The sequence below is a fragment of the Choloepus didactylus genome, chromosome 27 (assembly GCF_015220235.1).
Source record: "Choloepus didactylus isolate mChoDid1 chromosome 27, mChoDid1.pri, whole genome shotgun sequence".
Classification (NCBI taxonomy): Eukaryota; Metazoa; Chordata; class Mammalia; order Pilosa; family Megalonychidae; genus Choloepus; species Choloepus didactylus.
The window spans coordinates 17,544,878-17,567,431 of NC_051333.1; the positions used below are offsets into that span (position 1 = coordinate 17,544,878).

General features: G+C 40.8%; 1 protein-coding gene across 1 annotated transcript in view; it reads right to left on the reverse strand.

Annotated features, from left to right (window-relative positions):
- ZNF875 (zinc finger protein 875) overlaps positions 1-21,333 on the reverse strand; it is a 38,804-nt gene extending 17,471 nt beyond the window's left edge. Inside the window, exons 1-4 of the mRNA XM_037820225.1 lie at positions 21,054-21,333; positions 20,548-20,636; positions 12,985-13,111; positions 11,835-11,930 (exon numbers count right to left, since the gene is read on the reverse strand). Of these exons, the coding sequence (XP_037676153.1) occupies positions 11,835-11,930; positions 12,985-13,111; positions 20,548-20,580 (256 nt within the window). The 5' untranslated portion in view covers positions 20,581-20,636; positions 21,054-21,333. The remainder of the gene's footprint in view (positions 1-11,834; positions 11,931-12,984; positions 13,112-20,547; positions 20,637-21,053) is intronic.
- Positions 21,334-22,554: the final 1,221 nt, after the last annotated feature.

Consider the following 22,554-nt stretch of genomic DNA (forward strand, 5'->3'; position numbering starts at 1 on the left):
GCATTTTGTATATGGAAAGATAATGTCATTTTGGGGTCCAGGGGGTGGAATGTGCCAGTTTGAATGTATTATGTCCCCGAAACACCATTATCTTTGATGTAGTCTTGTGGGGCAGATGTTTTGGTGCTGATTAGATTTGCTTGGAATGTGCCCCACCCAGCTGTGGGTGATGACTCTGATGGGATATTCCCATGGAGGCATGGCCCCACTCATTCAGGGTGGGACTTGATCAGTGGAGCCATATAAATGAGCTGACTCAAAGAGAAGGAACTCAGTGCAGCTGTGAGTGATGTTTTAAAGAGGAGCTACAGCTAAGAGGACACTCTGAAGAAAGCACAGAAGCTGCAGATGAGAGACAGTTTGAAGGCAGCCATTGAAAGCAGACTCTTGCTCTGGAGAAGCTGAGAGAGGACAAATATCCCAAGTGCAACTAAGAGTGACATTTTTGAGGAACTGCAGCCTAGAGAGGAATGTCCCGGGAGGAAGTCATTTTGAAACCAAAACTTTGGAGCAGACGCCAGCCATGTGCCTTCCCAGCTAACAGAGGTGTTCCGGACACCATTGGCCATCCTCCAGTGAAGGTACCCAATTGCTGATGTGTTACCTTAGACACTTTATGGCCTTAAGACTGTTAACTGTGTAACCAAATAAACCCCCTTTTATAAAAGCCAATCTATTTCTGGTTTGCATTCCAGCAGCATTAGCAAACTAGAACAGATTTTGGTACCAGAGAAGTGGGGTGCTTTTGCTGCTGAGTTTGCAAATACAAACATGTTGGAAAGGCTTTTTAAATGGATAAGAGGAATATTCTGGAAGAACTGTGAGGAGCTTCATAGAAAAGGCCTAAACTGCTTTGAAGAGACTGTGGAAATATGGACTCTAAAGATACTTCTGACGAGGCCTTGAGCAGAAATGATGAATCTGTTGTTGTGAACTGGAAGAAAGGCAATCCTTGTTTTAAAGTGGCAGAGAATTTGGCAAAATTGAGTCCTGGTGTCAGATGGAAGGAAGAATTTGAAAGCGACAACCTGGAATACTTAGCTGAGGAGATCTCCAGACTACATGTGGAGGACGTACCCTGGCTTCTCCTTGCAGCTTATAGTAAAATGTGAGCGGAAAGAAATCAACTTAGAACTGAACTCTTGGATTCAAAGAAACCAGAAGCTGATGCCTTGGAAAATTACAGGCTTCCAGGGGGTGGAATCCCAGAAGCTACAGCCCAACGTGAGAATGTAACCAAACATGGAACCCAGCCACCATTTCAGTACAAGCCAAGATTGGAGATGGAATTATCCAGAAAGGATTTGTGGAAAGTCCTATTGTGTGATGGCTTTGACCCCTGCATGCTTCATGAGAAGCCAACATAATTTTTGCAAGATCTTTATAGAGAGAGCCATTGCCTTTTGGGACTGGAGGAGAAAGACAAGGAACAAATTGAAGGAAAAATTTATTCAAAGACACAGCCCTGGAGGTTGAGGTCTGGAGTCAAGAGGTCTCAGGCTGGGAGAGCGGAGCAGCCCACAGGCATGGAAAGGGTGAGTTTGCCCCAGAGGTTGAGGCTGGGCATTCCCCCTTGATGCTCTGGAAGTGTTTTGCCATCCCAGGTCCCAAAGAGGGTGGAGCACATTTCCAGGGAATTGGGGAGAGCCTGGCTGCCACCACACTGTTCTGAAGGGGTTGAGCATGTGCCCCGGAGATGGAAGGGAATCCGGGAGCTGCCCCGATGTTTGAGGAGGGTGGGGCCGAGAAGGTGGTCTCCCCAATGTGTGGATATGTTAGAGCACTCACCCAAGCATTTGGAGAGGAAAGGGCTGCCACAAAGGCCCTTAGGAAGGGTTAGGCTCCCGCTCTCTCAAGTCCCAAGGATGCAACATCGTTCTGTAAATGACTCTCAGACTTTGAAATCTAATGGAGTTTGTCCTGCGGGTTTTAGGAACTGTTTTCGTCCTGTTAACCCTGTTTTCCTTACTCTTTCTCCTTATGGCAATGGGAATGTTTATCCTATGAATGTCCCTCCTTTGTATATCAGAAGCATGTAACTTGTTCTAAGTCCATAGATCCAAAGCTAAAGGAGAATTATGCCTTAGAACCCACCATGCCTGTAATTGATTTTGATAGGATCTTGTACTTAACTTTTGTTACTGAAATGATTTAAGTTTTTGTGATATTGTGATGGAATGAATGTATTTTGTATTTGGAAAGATAATGTCATTTTGGGATCCAGGGGGTGGAATGTGCCAGTTTGAATGTATTATGTCCCCCAAACGCCATTATCTTTGATGTAGTCTTATGGGGCAGACGTTTTGGTGCTGATTAGATTTGCTTGGAATGTGCCCCACCCAGCTGTGAGTGATGACTCTGATGGGATATTCCCATGGAGGCATGGCCCCACCCATTCAGGGTGGGCCTTGATCAGTGGAGCCATATAAATGAGCTGACTCAAAGAGAAGGAACTCAGTGCAGCTGTGAGTGACTTTTTGAAGAGGAGCAAGCTTGCTAGAGAGGAACGTCCTAGTAGAAAGCCATTTTGAAACCAGCACTTTGGAGCAGACGCCAGCCACGTGCCTTCCCAGCTAACAGAGGTTTTCCGGACGCCATTGGCCATCCTCCAGTGAAGGTACCCGATTACTGATGTGTTACCTTGGACACTTTATGGCCTTAAGACTGTAACTGTGTAGCCAAATAAACCCCCTTTTTATAAAAGCCAATCCATCTCTGGTGTTTTGCATCCCAGCAGCATTAGCAAACTAGAACAGGGCAGAAAGAATAATAGAGGAAACAATCAATGAAAATTTCCCAATTCTTATGAAAGACACAAAATTACAGGCCTAAGAAGCAAAGCATACCTCAAACAGAATTGAACCAAGTAGACCTACTCCAAGACACTAACTAATCAGAGTGTCAAATGTCAAAGACAAAGGGAGCATTCTGAAAGCAGCCAGACAAAAGCGAACCATCATATACAATGGAAGCTCAATAAGACTAAGTGCAGATGTCTCAGCAGAAACCATGGAGGCAAGAAGGCAGTGGTACAACATATTCAACAAATTGAAAGAGAAAAACTGCCAAGAATTTTATATCTTGTCCTTCAAAAATGAAGGAGAGTTTAAAATATTTATAGATAAACAAGACATTGACAGAGTTCACGAACAAGAGACCTGTTCTACAAGAAAAACTAAAGGGAGTGCTACAGACAGATAGGAAAAGACAGGAGACAGAGGTTTGGAGAAGAGTGTAGAAATGAAGATTAGCAGTAAGGGTAGCTAAAAGGGTAAAAAGAAAGAAAAAGAAGTTGTGACATATAAAATCCAAAAGGAAAACAATGGTCGAAGAAAGTAATGCCTTTACAGTAATCACATCAAATGTTAATGGATTAAACTCCTCAATCAAAAGACATAGGAGGGGATCCAAGATGGCAGATTAGAAGAGACAGAGCAAAATTCTCCTCTGTGAAAAACTCTAGATATCAGACAGAAAGCACCCCAGAACAGCTGTTCCAGGGTTCCACCAGGTGGGAAGAGACTTCTACACCCATAATGAGTATGTACATGAAGAAATCAAAAGATGGCAATCAAGATGGGTGAGTGTTTGGTCCACTACATCACTTGGGAATGAGCAGCTGGAGTTGGTGGATGGCACAGTGGAGAATAGCCTTCCACTCCCCGGGCACCCTCCTCACTTCCTGGAGTGGGTGATAACCCTTCATAGACCCACAGTCAAGATCCCCTGTGCTAGGGACTAGAGGTTGGAGCAGGCAGACAAATGCAGAAAGGGCACTTTTCCATGCCCCATGTGGCCATCTTTGCATCTAGCTGGGAGACATCCGTTCGCAGCCCCACAGCCGAGAGCTTCCTTGAGGGAATTCAGGATTTGGCAGGCTTGTGATGGCATCGACCCTTCCTCCACATAATACTGCAGTGTGCACAGCCTAGAGGCAGGGATGCTATGTGGCAGTACAAGGAACACTCCCCCAATCCCAGGGACTTGTGAGCCCACAGCAGACAGGGACTGAGGGGCATCTGAGCTGAAAAGTGAGACACCAGCTCTGCAGCCCCAGGGTACTCCACCCACAACCCCAGGAATGGCCAGAACAACTGTGTCCTGGAGCAGAATCCCTGCCAAACTGCACAAGACATGCCCCCACACCAAAAGGGCTGGCAGTCCCCAGTGCACACAGAAAATTGGTGCACTGATTGGACCTTCACATGCTATGGACCCCCACTCAGTATGCAGACAAAGTTGAGGAGAACCGGTTTGAGCATAAAAGGTGGATCAGGAGTGCCATCTTCTGGTAGGTCAGGGAAAGTGCACTCCACCAAGCTATAGCTCTGCCAAATTATAGATAAATGTTCAAATAATCCTGCATATTCTAAAACAACCCTATCAAGACAAGCAAATACCAAGAGGCCCAAAACAACAGAAAATTATAAAGCATATGAAGAAGCCAGAAGATATGAACAATCCAAATGTCCAAATTAAAAAGCCAGAGGAGACACAGAACTTGGAGCAATTAATCAAAGAAGTACAAACAAACATCAATATCATGGCTCAGGATATAAAGGACATGAAGAAGACCTTAGAAGAGCACAAAGAAGAATTTCCAAGAGTAAATTTTTAAAATAGCAGATCTTATGGAAATAAAAGATACTGTTGATCAAATAAAAAAGATCCTTGAGACACATAACACCAAACTTGAAGAGATAGAGGAATGAATTAGCGAACTCGAAGATACAGTAATGGAAAGTGAAAGCACAAAACAACAAATGGTGAAAAAAATAAAAAAAATTTGAAATGCATCTCAGGAAAATGATGGACAACATGAAGCATACAAAATAAGAATCACTGGTGTTCCAGAGCGGGAAGAGCTAGGAAGAGTATTGAAAGACATAGTTGCAGCCTCTTTCACCATACTGTCGACACCCCCTTTAACATGAACAAGTTAGGGTGCTCAATGCAAAGACACCCCTGAAGATGGAGAAAGAGATTAAGTGAAAGGAGTGGGTAGAAACAGACAAGATGATTTAACAAAGGTCTATGAATACTGGAACTTTATATAATTATATATATGTTTTTGGATGCTGGAGTGTTGGAATGGCTAGAATGGCTAGAAGGAGGGAAATGACATGGTTGAACTGAAGGCTATAGCATCTTTGGGATTTGTTCTATAGCTGCTCATTCATTTGTGCTGTGAAGGTCTTCACCTTTCTGTATATACCTTGTATTGCATAATCAGGAAGGGACTGAGACTGTTATAGTGTAATGCATAAGAATTTTTGAAATTACCTAAATAACTGCTTATTGAGCTGTACATTAAGAGTTGACACCTTTCTGTATGCATTTTATATTTTACAATAATGGAAATGACCAAAGTTGAAATTTGCTCTCTAAAAATGTGTTAAATTGCACTTGGAAAGTTATCACTGTTATGTATATATGTTAAAGTTCACAATAAAAAAGGAGAGACATAGATTGGCAGAGTCGATGAAAAAAACAGAATCCATCTATATGATATGTTGTCTACAAGAGACTCATTTAAGACCCAAGGAAAAAAAACAGGTTGAAAATGAAAGGTTTAAAAAAGATATTTCATGCAAACAACAACCAGTAAATAGTGGGGGTAGCTATACTAATATCAGACAAAGTAGACTTCAAATGCAAAACAATTAAAAGAGACAAAGGAGGACACCATGTATTAATAAAATGGGCAATCCATCAAGACATAACAATCATAAATATCTATGCACTGCACCAGAGTGCCCCAAAATAACTGAGGCAAACACTGACAAATCTGAAAGAAGTAGACACTTCTACAGTAGTAGTTGGAGAGTTCAATACACTACTCTCATCAATGGATAGAACATCTAGACAAAAGATCAATAAGGAAACAAAGATTCTGAATAACATGATAAAAGAACTAGACTTAACAGACATTTACAAAACATTGCACCCAACAACAGCAGGATATATCTTTTTCTCAAGTGCTCATGGATCATTCTCCAGGATAGACCACATGTTGGTTCACAAAGCAAGTATCGATAAATTTAAAAAGATCAAAATTATACAAAACACTTTCTCAGATCATAAAGGAGTAAAATTAGAAATCAATAACAGGCTAAACAACACACTCTTAAACAGTGTGTCAAGGAAGAAATTATAAGAGAAATCAATATCTTGAGGCAAATGAAAATGCAAAACAACATATCAAAACTTATGGGATGCAGCAGAAGCAGTGCTGAGAGGGAAATTTATCACCCTAAACACCTATATTAAAAAAGACAAAAGAGCAAATATTGAGGACTTAACTGCTCACCTGGAGGAACTTGAAAAAGAACAGCAACCTAACCCCAAAGCAAACAGAAGGAAAGAAATCACAAAAATTAGAGCATAAATAAATGAAATAGAGAACATGAAAACAATAGAGAGAATCAACAAAACCAGAAGTTGGTTCTTTAAGAAAATCAATAAAATCGATGGACCCTTAGCCAGGCTGACAAAGAAAAGAGAGGAGAACTCAGAAATGGGAGGGGGAACATAACTACTGATCCCACAGAAATTAAGGAGATAATGCTATATGCTAACAAACTAGACAATTTAAATGAAATAGACAACTTCCTAGGAAAGCAAGAACAACCAAAATTGACTCGAGAAGAAACAGAAGATCTTAACAAACCAATCACAAGTAAAGAGTTTGAATCAGTCATCAAAAACTCCCAAAAAAGAAAAGCTCAGGACCAGATGGCTTCACATGTGAATTCTACCAAACAGTCATGAAAGAATTAGTACCAATCCTGCTCAAATTCTTCAAAAAAAAAAAATTGAAGATGAAGGAAAGCTACCTAATTCATTCTATGAAGCCAAAATCAACCTAATATCAAAGCCAGACAAAGATACTACAAGAAAACTACAGACCAATCTCTTTAATGAATATAGGTGCAAAAATTCTGAACAAAATACTTGAAAATCGAATCCAGCAGCACATTAAAGGAATTATACACCACGACCAAGTAGGTTTTATTAAAGGTATGCAAGGAATGTTCAACACAAGGAAATCAATTAACGTAGTAATTGATTACCACCACATCAATATATTAAAGAGGAAAAACCACATGATCATCTCAATTCATGCAGAAAAGGCATTTGACAAAAGTCAGCATACTTTCTTGATGAAAACACTTCAAGGACAGGAATACAGGGAAACTTCCTCAACATGATAAAGGGAATATATGAAAAAACCAACAGCTAACATCATACTAAATGGGGACAGACTGAAAGCTTTCACTCTAAGATCAGGCACAAGAAAAGGGTGCCCACTGTCATCACTGTTATTCAACATTGTGCTGGAAGTTCTAGCACTTAGGCAAGAAAAAGAAATAAAAGGCATCCAAATTGGAAAGGGAGAAGTAAAACTTTCACTGTTTGAAGATAACATGATCCTATATGTAGAAAATTAGGAAAAACTATAGTAAAGCTACTAGAGCTAATAAACAAGTACAGCAAAGTGGCAGGATACAAGATCATATGACCTTTAAAAACAAGGATCTGGGAATTTTTTCATAAAGACCAAGAAAAAATACATGTTAGACTTTGGGGCCATACAATCCCAGTTGAAAGTACTTGATTCTCCTGTTGTGGCCTTAGACAATATGTAAATAAATGGGTGTGGCTGTATACCAATAAGACTATATACAAGAACTTTATTTATGAAAAAGAATCTTTATCATTTGCAGGCTCTATTTGAACTCTGATCCAAATAAGTGCAGAAAATCATTGTACTAAATTTAGTACCCATTAATGATAAAAAAAAAAAAATCACAGCAAAACTAAATCAGAAGGGAAATTCCTCAACCTGATAAAGATATACATCACACTAAATGGTGAAATAATTAATGCTTGCCACACAAGATAAGGAACAAAGAAAGGATGTCTACTCTTGTGATTTCTAATCAACATTGTATCAGTGGTCTTAGCCATTGCAACAAGACCAGAAAAAGAAATCAAATGTATACAGATTAGAAAGGAAGAAGTAAAACTGTCTTTATTCATAGATAAGATGATCATGTACAAAAAAGATTCTAAGAAATCTAGAAAAAAGCTACTAGAATTAAAAAGTGAATTAAGCAAGGTTACAGGAAACAAGGACAAAATATATAAATCAATATTTTCATATACTAGCAGTGAACAAATAACTGGAGGTTGAAATTTAAAATATAATTCAATTTATAATAACATTCAAAAATATGAAATACTTAGGGATAACTTTACCAAAATATGTGCAAGACTGGTATACTGAAAACTATAAAGACTGCTGAGACAAATTAAAGAACACCTAAAGAAATAGAGATGTATACCATTTTCATCAATGGGAATACTCAATATGAAGATGTCAGTTCTCCCCAAATTAATATTATAAATTCAATGCAATCCCAATAAAAATTTTAGCAGGCTTTTTTGAAGAAATTGTCAAACTGATTCTAAAATCCATAAGGAAATGCAAACAACCTGTAAGAGGCAAAACAAATTCAAAAAAGAATAAAGCTGAAGGACTTACATTACCTGATTTCAAGAGTTACTATGAAGCTACAGTAATGAAGACAATGTGGTATTGTCAAAGATCAGTGGAGAAGAATAAAGAATCCAGGAATATATATAGTCCATTTTTTTGTTCTTTTTTATTGTAGAAATATATATGCAACATAAATTTTCTTATATCAACCACACCCAAGCATACCATTCCATGTAGTCAATTGATTTTTGACAAAGTTGCCAAGGTAATATAATAGGAAAAGGAACCTCACAGCATACTTAGAATAGATAACAATGAAAACTGGAAACATTTAGAACTGAACAATAGCAAAAGAACTATGTATCAAACCCCAGTATCCGCAAATGACCTTGTTTGAAAGTGGGTTCTTTGCAGATGTAATTAGTTAAGAAGAAGTCATACTGGATTAGGGTGGCCCTATATCAATATGACCGATGACCTTATAAGAAGAGACACAGACACAAAAGAAGACGCCAAGTGGAGGTGAAGGCAGAGGCGGAGATTAGTTATGCTGCCACAAACCAAGAAGTGCCTGGGGCTACCAGACGTTGGAAGAAGTGAGGGCAGATCCTTCCTTCCCTAGAGCCTTCAGAGGGAGCAGTTCCTGCTAGCGCCTCAATTGTGGACTTCTAGCCTAGTCTCCAAAACTGTGAGAGAACAAATTTTCGTTGTTTTCAACCACCCAGTTTGTGGGAATTTTTTATGGCAACCCTAGAAAACTAACATACCTATTTATAAAGAGAGATGTGCATTTAGAGAAAATTATAAAACTTAGCAAAAAGTCGTAATGAAGAGGTGTAATACATGGAGACAGACACATTAATAAATAGAAAGACAATATTGTAAAATATTGTCCAATTCTAATTTATTAATATATAATATATAATTTATATATATTAATTAATATATAAATTCAACACAATTACAATAAAATCCTGACAATATTTTATGAAATCTGACAAGCTGACTGTAAAATGTGTATGAAACATCAAAGGACTGAAACTAATAAAAACACAGTAAGGAATAGCATGGAAGGACTTAACCGACCGGATGTCAAGATTTTATAAAGCTATAGTACATTAAAACAGTGTGATATTAATGCAGGGATAAGCAAATACACCAATGGAACAGAAAAGAGAGCCCAAAAACTAATGTATGCATATACTGAAACTCAAAATACTAGAGGCGGCATTTAAATAGGGGAAAATGAACTATTCATTGAATGGTGTCTGATGACCATCCATTTAGAAACATATAAAAATAAATCCCTAGTTCCCAACACTTAGGTTAATGATCTAAGTGGAAAAAGCAAAGTTTTTTTAAAAGTTATAGAAGAAAATCTAAATAACGTCTTTATGATCTTGACAAAGGGAAGGATTTCTTAAATGAGACACGAAAAACCCCATAAAAAACACACACAAAAAAAGACTGACAAATCCAACCAGATTTAAAATTATTATAAAAGGCCATTTAAAAAATAATTTTTATAACACTCTTGAAATAAAATTAGAGCGATGGAGAACAGATCAATGGTTACCAGGGGTAAAGGTTGGAAGAAGGGTATATGAAGGAGTTTCTTTCTAGTGATAGAACATGTTCTATATCCTGTTTCCTTATTGTGGTGTTGGTTACATGAATCTATGTATGAGATAAAATTTCATAGCTCTATACAATAACTACCAAAAAAGAGTATATGTAAAAACTGATGCAATCTCAATCCGAATAAGGTCTTTTTTTAATTTAAGAAGATAATACCAATATCAATTTCCTGGTTTTGAAAAATGTACTATGATTATATAAGACGTTATCCTTGAGAAAAGCTGGGTGAAGCATATATGAGAACTCTGTTATTTTTTAATATTGAGTCTTAAATTATTTCAAAATTGAAAAGTTTTTTAAAAATCAGGTAGGCAGGCCACAGACTGGAAGAAGACAGACACAATACATCTAACTGAAAAAGAATTTATTTCTAGGATTTAGAAGGTATTTCTACAAATCAACAAGGAAAAGAAAAGCAGGCAAATGATTTAAAGAGGCAATTTATAGAAGAGGAAATACCAATGCCAGTCAACACAAGAACTTAATGGTAATCAAATTAAAACCTCTGTGAGATGCCATTTCATATCTAAAAGATGGGCAAAAATTAGAGTCTGACCACACTAAGTGTTAGCAAGGGTGTAGAACAACTAGAATTCTCAGACAATGCTACATGAGTAAAAACAACTTTGGAGAACAATTTAGCATTATCTATTCAGGTTGAACAAGGCAACAATAATGTGACATAGCTATTCCACTCCTAATTATATATCCTAGACAAGCAAGTACCTACGTGTCCAAAGTATGTATGAGAATGTTTCTAACAGCATTCTTTAACAGCCAAAATTGGTAAAACCATAAATGTCCAACAAAAATGGAATGGATAAATGAATTATATTATAATTATGCATATATTGCAATACTATAGAGTAGTAAAAATAAATGAACCAGAGCCATGCATCTCAATATGGAATTGTCACTGAAGAGAGCACACTGCAAAAAGATATACACAATATGGTGCCAGTAATATAAAGTTTTAAAATATGCAGAACACTACAGAAAGGTTCTTGATTATCCTTGGCATAAGAGAAACTGGAAAACTTCTAGAAAGGTGGCAGACTTAACGCTTGTGGGGTAGGTGCAGTTTTTAAAGATCAGGCTCTTTGCCCTTTAAGATGGAGACCACACCTTTCTCTCTTGTCATCCGCCCTGTTCACTATCCCCTGTGACCTCTCCCACTTGAGATTCCTCTTACCTAGTGTTTTACAACCATGACTGTACTTAAGGGTGTTTTAAAGTATGAAAGTCTGAACCCCTTCTACAGAGAATCTGATTTTATTGATTTATGGTGGGGTAGTTCTAATATGCAGCCCAAGATGAGAAGTGAGAAACACAGTTCTCACTCATCCTATCTGTGCCTTTCCATTTGTGGTTACGTACTTTGGGACTGCTATTACTATAGGGAAGAAGGGTCTTAAAGCCATTCCATTTGAAAGAGAAGCCCGTGAATGAGGACAACCTGAGCATGTTGGAGAAGGCAAGCCAAATGGTAAGAAGGGAGGCTTCTGGTGGAGGAAAAAGACAAGGAAAAAAAAAATGTCATGAACACCCCTCTGTGGAAGGGAGGCCATACCAGGCAGCATTACCAGCCTGCAAAACCTGATGAAGAGCTTCCTCCTTACTACCTCAGAGATACCTCTTCCTTCGCCACCTGCCAATCTACTGACTGTACCATCTGCCCTGTACTCTCACTTACCTGGACAGATGCCCAGTAGATGTTTTCTCTCTTCTCTCCAGGGTTCTACCCCTTGCTCCAGCTGAGTAATGAGCTTTGGTTTGGAAAATGGAATTCCTGCCCAGAGGGAGAGAAAACAAGGAGACTCACAAGGAGGCCATCCCAGAACTCAGAACCAAATGGGTTGTGGGGAGATCCAGAGGGTGGTACAGAGGGCCTATGAATAGTGGAGTCTCTGCAGTGGAAGGGTTAAGTAAGGAAAGGTGACTCCAATTAAAAAGACAGCATACTGACACCTGGTGGATGAAAATCTCCTGAGTTTGGAGTAAGATAAAATAGGAAGAGAGCCCCAGCCTTGGGAGAGAGGTCTGGAAATGCAGAGTGACATATACAACCTGAATAAATCTACCTGCTTTCAACTCCACTAAAACTAGGTTTAAAAGGTAAATTACCCGGGGAGGAATGTAGACCTGGCATCGTGGGATGGAGAACATCTTCTTGACCAAAAGGGGGATGTGAAAGGAAATGAAATAAGCTTCAGTGGCAGAGAGATTCCAAAAGGAGCCGAGAGGTCACTCTGGTGGGCACTCTTATGCACACTTTAGACAACCCTTTTTAGGTTCCAAAGAATTGGGGTAGCTGGTGGTGGATACCTGAAACTATCAAACTACAACCTAGAACCCATGAATCTTGAAGACAGTTGTATAAAAATGTAGCTTATGAGGAGTGACAATGGGATTGGGAAAGCCATAAGGACCACACTCCACTTTGTCTAATTTATGGATGGATGAGTAGAAAAATAGGGGAAGGAAACAAACAGACAAAGGTACCCAGTGTTCTTTTTTACTTCAATTGCTCTTTTTCACTCTAATTATTATTCTTGTTATTTTTGTGTGTGTGCTAATGAAGGTGTCAGGGATTGATTTAGGTGATGAATGTACAACTATGTAATGGTACTGTAAACAATCGAAAGTACGATTTGTTTTGTATGACTGCATGGTATGTGAATATATCTCAATAAAATGAAGATTTAAAAAAAAAAAAAAAAAGGTAAATTATTGCTTTTAAGCCCAACCCTAAGACAAAGCTGCTCCACGGATAGCCTTTTCTCGTGATGACTGGAAAATGCTCTTTAGGGCAGATTGTAAGCACTAAGAAAAGCCATCCTTACCCAGTGAGACCAGGTGGTTGTATGTCTCCATCATCACGTCTCTGTACAGAGTTCTCTGAGCAGGTCTCAGCAACCTCCACTCCTCCTGGGTGAAATCCACAGCCACATCTCTGAATGTCACAGATGCCTACAACATAAAACATACCTTGGTTCATCCAGGAGTCAGCCTTACCCACTGCTGGGGAGGAAGAGTAGGGGGAGGTAGGTAAGATTTCTAAAACTACTTTGAAAGGTGACCTTTGTGCCAGTGGTTCAAAGACCATTATTCTCCTATTTCTATGCAGCCAACCAACATTTGCATACCTATTACTGTTAACATTTTAGGTTGGTTGCTATGCGGGATAAGAACAAAACAAAACAAAACAAAACGAAAATAACTCCATAAACATGGGGAGCTTTAAATCTAGGCAGAGAGAAGAGGAAGACATCATACACACACATATACACACACAATTAAATAAGAGAAAAAGTAATCATTTTTCTGAGTTTGAAGAATTTCAGAGATCTAAGCATTGTGTTCTACTTGAAACAGCTGAGCCCCTAGGGTTGTAAAAATCCACCAATTCATGTGCTTCCTAGAGCAGGACACACTCTTTCCGCTAACTGACACTGCCACTCTCCCTGCTCAGGCCTGAAAAGTGGAGGCAAGTGGTGGTGAATAGCATGGACTCAAACCACACTGCCTGGATTAGGAACCCACTTCTGCCCCCAACTAGTATAACCTTGAGTAAATTAGTTAACCTCTCAGTGTCTCCATTTCTTCTTCTGTGAAATGAGAATAACAGGGTTTGTCTCACAGGGTTGTGAGGATTAAATGAGTTCATAAATGTGAAGTACGCAGACAACCGACTGCTGTGCACTCTAAGTGCTCAAGGAGGACTCCCCTGGACATTCCCATACCCTTCTTCACCTTCCCTGTTTTACTGTATTCCCTTAATTATAAGATAATATATATGCTATTAATTTTTATTGCCTGAACCCCCACGACGTTTGTGTCTCTCAAAATAATTCTATGCTGTACCCTCCCCAGGGTTCTCACTCTCTTGGAGGACCCTCCCCTGAATTTCCTGTCTCCTACCAACTCAGCTGTTCTGCACTGGAAGGGTTTGGAACGGCTTTAAGACCCTTCTTCCCTATAGTAATAGCAGTCCTAAAGTACGTAACCACAAATGGAAAGGCACAGATAGGATGAGTGAGAACTGTAGTTTCTCACTCCTCATCCCGGGTTGCATATTAGAACTACCCCACCGCAAATCAATAAAATCAGATTCTCTGTGGATGGGGTTCAGACTTTCATACTTTAAAACACCCTTAAGTACAGTCATGGTTGTAAAACACTAGGTAAGAGGAATCTCAAGTGGGAAAGGTCACGGGGGATAGTGAACAGGGCAGATTACAAGAGAGAAAGGTGTGGTCTCAATCTTAAAGGGCAAGTGGGATTTGGAAGGGTAAAAAAGAGATAGAGAAGAGGGCTGGGCTCTCCAGACAAGGCATGTGTGTTGGGAGGGAACTGAGTGAAAAGCAGCTAGCTGGAAAATGTTGTAGCAACCTCTAAGAGGGTTTGAAATGCCAAAGGAACATAAAATAGCCTCTACTATAGGGTGGTAGCTTATGTTGAAGATACACTAAGTTCTGCATTTAAGGCAATATTTGAGCATTACCCTTAAATTGATGATAGAACAATGTACGTATTGATAGGTGGTAAAGCACATGTAGCAAAATGTTCATTGTTGAATCTAGGTAGTGGGTATGTGAGTGTTCAATATGCAAGTCTTTCTATTTTTTCTGCATGTTTAAAATTGTTCATGATAAAATTTTGGAGATAAAAACTCTATACAAAAATAAATAAATAAAAACAAAATCTCAGATGAAGGAGCTACATTAGAGACCACCTATCTCATTTCAACAAATTTAGGACAACTGGTTTTTTGAGCAATTCTGGAACAACTCATGGTTTCTCTGAGAACTAAAGATGCAACGAGCTTGCATGTAGGAGGTATGTAAATATATAGATGACTCCCTGTGACCCATTCCAAGCCTCTCCCACTGAGTAGTAACGCACCTAGCAGCTTGGGGAACTAAAGTAAAGTCAAGGCAAGAGGAGGCCTCACTGGTAATCCTTCTGCACAGGAAACCCTGAGGCCACCATGTTAATAACTTGAGCTTGCCTGCTAGATAGACCACAAGAAGGAGAATCGTGAACTGAGGCACGTGAGACCATCTAGCTGACTGAAGTCACATGAGTAAGCCCAGGCAAGCCAACAGAAGAACCACTCAGTTGTGCCAAGCCTAATTATTAACCCATAGTATTATGAAATAATGAATGATTTTGTTTTAAGCCACTAAGTTTTTTCAAGCCACTAAATTAGTATATAGAAGTAAAGTGCTGCCACGACAAATAACCTAAACATGTAACATTGGCTTTGGGATCAGGACATTGGCAGAGACTGGAAAAGCATTCACGAAACTATTAGCAAAGGTTGGAAGAGGAGTAAACAGCCTGTTGGTGGAGGCTGGAAATGTGATGAGGACACTGACACAGCAGCTTGAAAAAGGCAACTCTTGTGTATCAGGAAAACTATTGCCTGCAGTAACTTGGAAAAGAGAAAATATACCAAATGAATATTCAGTTCTGGCCAAAGAGATCTCCAGAAATACTGTTTCAGTTGGAAGCTTCTATCTGCCTATGATAACATATAGAAAGAGAAGCACTAAGGAACGACTATGCAGTTTGCAAGCACCATTTAGAGGAAATGTAGAGGGGCCAGGACTTGCTGGGTTAGAAAATAAAACTGTTGTTATATCTCCAGTCTCTCCAGCCAGCAAAATAATCTCAAAATAAGAAATAGCCTCAGGGTAAAGATCAAATCAAGAGTTTGGCTGAAAAATCTTTTGTTAAGACTTCTGAAAGTGTTAAGGTGGTACCTAATAGACTCTCTAAGCCAGACAAAATGGCTTCTGAGATTCTTTCAGGAATTGTCCCAAAGTACCCTCACACCCTGCCAAAAGACGAGAGGCCTATCTCAGAAAGAATTATGAGTGTAGCTTTTGTCTAACCAAGTAGACTATAATCTGATACATAGGAAACCCATGAAATCTTTAATGAAGTTTGTGGGAACCCAGGATCCAGGTCATCCCTAATGGGGAATGAGACCCCACAGCATGTAGCAGCTTGCTTGACCGGGACAGAAGTTGAAGGTCATCAGACCTCCTCAAGGAAAAAAGTACGTACAGATAATATCATAAACAAAGCACTGAAACTCCCCTCCCCTGATCACTGTTGATGACAAACCTCCACACCCCTGTGTCATGAGACTCTCCTAAAACTCTCTTCTCATACCCTATGGAATATCTTTTTCCTAAACTCTTATAAGCTGCCCTTTGCACTCCCCATCCTTGCAGAGTGCGAATTCCATTTTCCTCAGGTGACTGCCACCAAGGACCCTCCTGTTCGTAAGTCCTAATAAACCCATGTCTCACTCTGTGCCTGGCATGTTCTTTGGTCTTACGGCTGCATCAACCCAAGCCCTTCAAGAGCCAGGTTGGAACAAAGATGAATCAGCTTGGGCCAAAAGGGCTACAGTCTATTCAGAACGAAAAGAGGCTCCCTACGTGCCTCCCATCACTCCCCTTTTTGAATGGGAGTGTCTTTCGCAGTTCTCCTGCCCCTGCCTCACCACTGTATATTAGGTTGGGGGTAGAGGGAAAAAATAACTTATCTTTTTAGTACATATGTCTCTGATTCAAAAGTATTGTCACCAAAAAAGCCTTAGCCTCATCCAGACTGATGCATATAGTTACTGATTTTGAGTTTGAGGATGAAATTTGTAGGGATCCTGGGAGAAGGGGTGAGTGTATCTTGTACGTAGGAAGGATGTGAATCATTGGGGCCAGAAGGCAGACTGTGATAGTTACAGTAATGAACCTCAATGAATCATGTCTTCCTGTATCTACATCCTTCTATCATGACTCTGAACTTGGCCATGTGACCTGCTTTGGCCATAGGGACATTAGCAAACAAGACACAAGCAGAGGCTTAAAACATGCTTGTTCATTGGGGCTGTTCTCTGTCTTGCTGTGTAGAGAAGCCTGAGACCAATGTTTGACCAAGCCCGAGCAGTCTCTGGAATAAGCCAAAGCCCATGTAGAAGAGAACTAAGAAGAAACAAGACACCACAGCCAACCAGCTTGCTAACTGTCACACATGGATGGTCATTCAGCGCCAGTTAAGGTGCCAGCTACAACAACAACATGAGCAAGCCCAGATGAAACATGCAGAAGAACTAACCACCAGAGCCCAGCCCCAAATGCCAATCTACCACATTGTGTGCACTGTGTGCAAATAAGTGATTTTATGTCAAGCCACTAAGTTTTGGGGTGGTTTATTGTGCAGCAAACGCTGATTCACTGATAGAAGAGTCATGTTAGATGACAAATTCTTTTGACTAACATCATCCTTGCCTTGCTGAGATGCTCAGGCTGTCAGAAACTCAGAAGAAAGACCTAGAGAGTAACAGATTCAGTCCTCCCATCTCTCACTCTCTCCAGGGTATGAACTCATTAAACGGAAGAGAACAAATTGACCTAAATCACTTGAATGTTATTTTTCTCCCTTTTTTCAGCTTCATGAATAAAAAGTGAATTTATCTCCATAAAAGCTATATATAAAATGACTTCACTGTGGTGGCAAAAAAACATTTTCAGAATGAATAATCAGAACATGATATCAGATGACAGGACAAAACATTTGAAATCAGGACTGTCCTGAATATCTAAGACACTGTTGTGAGCTACTAAAAGTTTCTGAATAAAAAAACTGATGTTACTGTAATATATGGGGAAAATGAGGATTACCAAAGCATGCATTGGGTCGTAAAGGACCATATCAACATGTGGAAACAAATCAGGACATACTATGAGCATCTGCTTGAAAGAAGACTAAAGACTGCCCTGGGAACGTAAAACTGCATGTGTAAAGTAAAGACAGTGAAGGAAGAATGGAATCTCAAAAAAGGAAAAAAATCATTGCTTTAGGACAGGCAGAGTTCAAAGCTCCAACAGGGGTTGAGTGCATAATGCTTCAAAACAGTCATTTCTATTCACCTTGTCATATTTTGTCTTGAAAAGAAATGCAAATCTATAAAAGTGATTCATGCACAAAGTTGACCATATTTTTAACAATTAAACATCGGGAACAAGTTAAATGTCCAAAGATTGAGAAACAGTGAACAGGTTCTTCCTTTCAATGGACTATCATAGAAGCCACTTTTAGTAGGATAAATGTTGGCTGTTCCTTCATTTTTTAAATTATGGGCTTGGGGTAGATACATGTCACTAGCCTTAATACACTGTGATTTTATCTTAAAGGACAGTAAAAATGTATGCATGTAGGTGTGTAGTTATGTAAATGTATAAATTTATCAAATCAAATCCCAATGACGGATGAAAACTAAAATAAAATGGAAGACTCCTAAGGGTGCAGACTGTGCTTTGCACATCATCAAATGTAGACTAACAAAGTATTCTGCACGTAGCAGCTATTCAGCAAATTTATTGAAAAGAATCAATGATAAAATACTAAGAATTAGTAATAATGTATGCCCGCCAAACCATATCATTTGTTACAAGCTTAATACAAATTCTAATTTATCCTCTTAGGCGAGGTTCCTGGCAGAGATACCTAATATCCTACTGTGTATTTACTTAGATTTTTCTGTATAATTCAGATGTCATACAAATCATAGTAACTGGAAAATCTACTCAAACCCCCTGAAAAATGTGGTTAATTATATGCCTTAGATAGCATATTCCAAAACAAACAACAAAAACTCCTTTGTTATTTAGTTCCTTCAAATAATTTATTTTAGGTGGTGGTTCCTTCATGTACCAAACATTTCATATGTGCCAGGTACTCCTCTAGGCACAGAGGTTTCATCTGCAATAACTTAGGCATTCAAATGTTCATGCTCTTTGATCAGTTTTTCCTGAATAACTTTAAAAAACAAAAAAGCTATATTGTGGAAGATGCTAGCTACAGACAGAATACAGTTCAGGGTAGACCTAAGAATCCCATTGAAAGTGGGAGAACGGGGCCAGGAAACGTCAACTGATACAAACTTCTTTTCCTAGCAAATCAGAATGTTTCCCTATTAACAATAAGAAAGGTGCAGAACGTTCACACACAAATGACTCACTGTTACCTTAGGAAATGTCCTGAATTGGATTTCTTATGCATTCTTGGTACTCATACTTTCAAATGAGTGACATGTTTTGGGAATGAAAACACAGAACTCTCAATGTTGTTCTGATAAAATCCTGGAACATGTAACTCTCCAGCGCAGGAAGCCTAAACTAAGAATAGATCCAGATCTCTTTTCCTGTCCAAATTTTACTCTTTTTTTTTTTTGATAGGATGCTTGACCCGAACTAGCCAAATCAATTCATATAAAAAATTACAGTTACCAGCCTGGTAACTGTGTAGAGGCGCAATAAATGTTAACTGCGTTCAATTAAGTAAAGTTCATCATAATCACCATTCCCAAGGGTTAGAAAGCTTTCCCTTTAGCCGCTGAACACCATCAATCACTCTTTGTTAGATAGCACTGGTTTCCTTATGACAAACCTCTTCTCAGCATCCTTCAAAATTCAGCTTGCTCAAAGACAAAGTTTACGCTCCTCTGCCTGCCATTCCAGATCGTTGGATCAGACTAAGAGCTGGGAAATGCAAAGTCCTCAGGAACCAAATAAGTATTAAAAATGAGAGAGGCAGGCAGGTGAACTGGCAAATGGCTTCAGCCTCAGTGTGGAGGAAACTAAGAAGTACAGCAAATAGTCCCCACAAGGCCCTGTCTAAAGGTATGAAGGCACCGTTCAGTTCAAATTGCTTGCCACAAAGGGCCAGTGCATCTCAGGGCAGATTCATTTTCAGAGAAGCAGGCAATCCAGAACTTTTGGTGAAATCTCCCAATTATCAAATGCAGAAAATGCTCTCAAATGTAAAATCTGGTTTGGGCCATATCAAAATGTGAACAGCTAGTCTATATTTTCACCTGCACATATTTTAAAAATCAACCCTAAGGAAATCCACTGGCTACTACAGTCCTCCCACATTGTGGCAGTGGCAGTGAGCCCAGTAGCCTAGCATCCCAGTATCACCACACATCCACTGGCATGCCTATCCCCCCACAACTCTCCAAATTATGGAACACATCAGGTACAGCTCAGACAGCCCTGGACCTCCTGGAAGTTCTCCCCCTCACTTGGGCCACGGAGATCTCTGCTGTCCCTGCCCTTCACCCATAACATTGAACAATTGAGCATGGATGTCCCAGTATTTTCATTTAAGCTGCTCCATGTGTGTTGTTCATAATTAACCACTTGGTGGGTGATTCAGGCGTGGACAGAGCAGAAACAAATACTGAGGGGGGACTCCATGTTAGATGAGCCACCCCCACCAAACCAAGAGCAGACTTTGCCCAATACCAAAAGGGCAGTCTACAGGGCAAGGTAAGGGAACAGATCCAACCTATTGACTGCCAACATGGAATTACCGGAAATTCTCACCTCTTTTCTGGCTCTCAGGAGCCGCGTGGCCATTTTCCTGGTCTCCTGAGTGCTCTCCCTGAAGAAGGGTAAAGTCTCAGAAGACAGATCTGGGGACGTGAAGAGAAATGAGAGAGCACCTGGGTAGAAAACTCCTCCCCATGAGTGAACGTGGGATCCGCCCCACAGCCCTACTATTGAGTATCGGAGGTGTCATAGAAATCACCAGCTCAGCCCAATTCCCAACAGAGCCGTGGGGAAAAAAAGGCCCAGGGTTGTAGAGTACCGACAAGCGCGGCCTCTCAGCTCTGGCCAGGGAGTGAAGCCCCTTTCGCCCAGCAGCGGGATGAGGCTTTTTCTCTGACCCTGTGGGTTTGAATGAAAGGAAAAAGGCTTGAAGGTGCCTACAGGAGAACCCCCGAGTTCAGAGACAGCTCTGCCTCTCCCAGCCTCTGTTCCTGTGAGCAAAATGGGGGCGAGCAAAGGGACGTGCTGACTGGATGAGGCCATGCCTATAGGGCACTCACGGAACACAGGGGGTGCACGTTGTCGATCCCGAGGCTGAAGCCCAGAGAGCGAAGTGCTGCGGGGTAGGAAAGACACCAGCAGGGAGGCCTAACCCCGGCCGGACCCACCAACCGAGAGCGCTCTGCTGCGTCAACCCAGCAGGAAGGACGACGGCGGGCGCAGGGGCATCTGGAGCTTGTAGTCTTTGAAGCAGAGAAGCGGAGGGGTAGTTGGCTTCTCCAAGGTAGGGTCACCCTTTCTGCACCCCTCAAACACCCAAGACCTGGAGCCCATTGTTAGGATGCTCGGACCGCGAGTATTCCGGGAAATGTAGTCCTGAAGCGCTGGCGAGCATTCTGGGAAATGTGGTCCGTGCTGGTGCACGTGGTCTGCAGGCAGCCAGGCAGAACAGCCAGTCCTCCAGTGGTGCCAGTGAGCAAGGCTCACGCACGCTGGTCCCGGCCCCGGTGTGGCCCGCCCGGTGCGGAGACAAGGGTCGGCTAGGGTGGAGCTTGAGAGTGGCGGGAAGGGGCGCGGCTCAGGGCTCGGGATTTAGAAGACCGGTCGTCCGGATGCGGCTCGCCTGGTACTCTGCTTTGGGGCGACTGCAGTCTTGCGTCCCCGGGGACAGGAGGGATGCACAAACTCCCCGAATGGAGGTGGGAGCCGTTCTCTGGTCTTGTGTCCCTGGGATTTGAGAGGTCAGCGGGTGGAGGAGGCTGAACTTAGGGAAAATAGCCAGAGATATCCTGGAGGTGGTGGTGAGGATGCGCGGCTTGATCAGAAATCCCTGGGATTTTATTGGAGCGTGGAGAAAAAGTGCAGTTTGGTGCAAACTTTCCCGGGTGGTGGTGGCGGTGTGACGAGGAGTTGGAGGGTGAGAGGATGCATAATTCTGTTTTGTACATAAGAGAATTTTTTGCATTGATTTTGATTTTTTAAAACATTACATTAAAATATTTATCTTGGTTACTGGGTTTAGGGCCCCCCCCCCTGAAATTTTGCGCCCACAAGCCCTGCATTAATGAAACACAAGAATTGATTTGACACTTTATATGAACTTCATGGCTCCTACTGGCCTGTAGCCTTGGTGGGAGGGTAAGGGCCTGGCTGCTGGGTATTTAGTAGTCAGAAAGAGCCCTTTAGGAGCTTTGAACTGAATTGATGAATGGTGGTTTACCTTCTCTTTTCCTTTCTTGACTTCCTTAATATCTCTAGTTTCTTGGTAACCATCCTTCCCAAAAACCTGCCCCCAAGGTACCTCAAAGGCCTTGGTATACATATTCAAAGACAATTGTTAAATCGTCACACCCCCCTCCAGAGTCTTTCTCCAACATCCCTTCACCTGGAGAATTAGAAACAGAGTTTGCTTGTTAAGTGTCAGCCTCTCCCCTTGGGTGGGTGCCAGGGTGGGATCCAGTCCAGGTCACCTGCCTTGCCAAAAATTTCACGTCCAAGAATGCAGAATGCTCAGAACAGAACTCATTGGGAACCAAAATCAGGCAGGGATGGGGCTGTGAG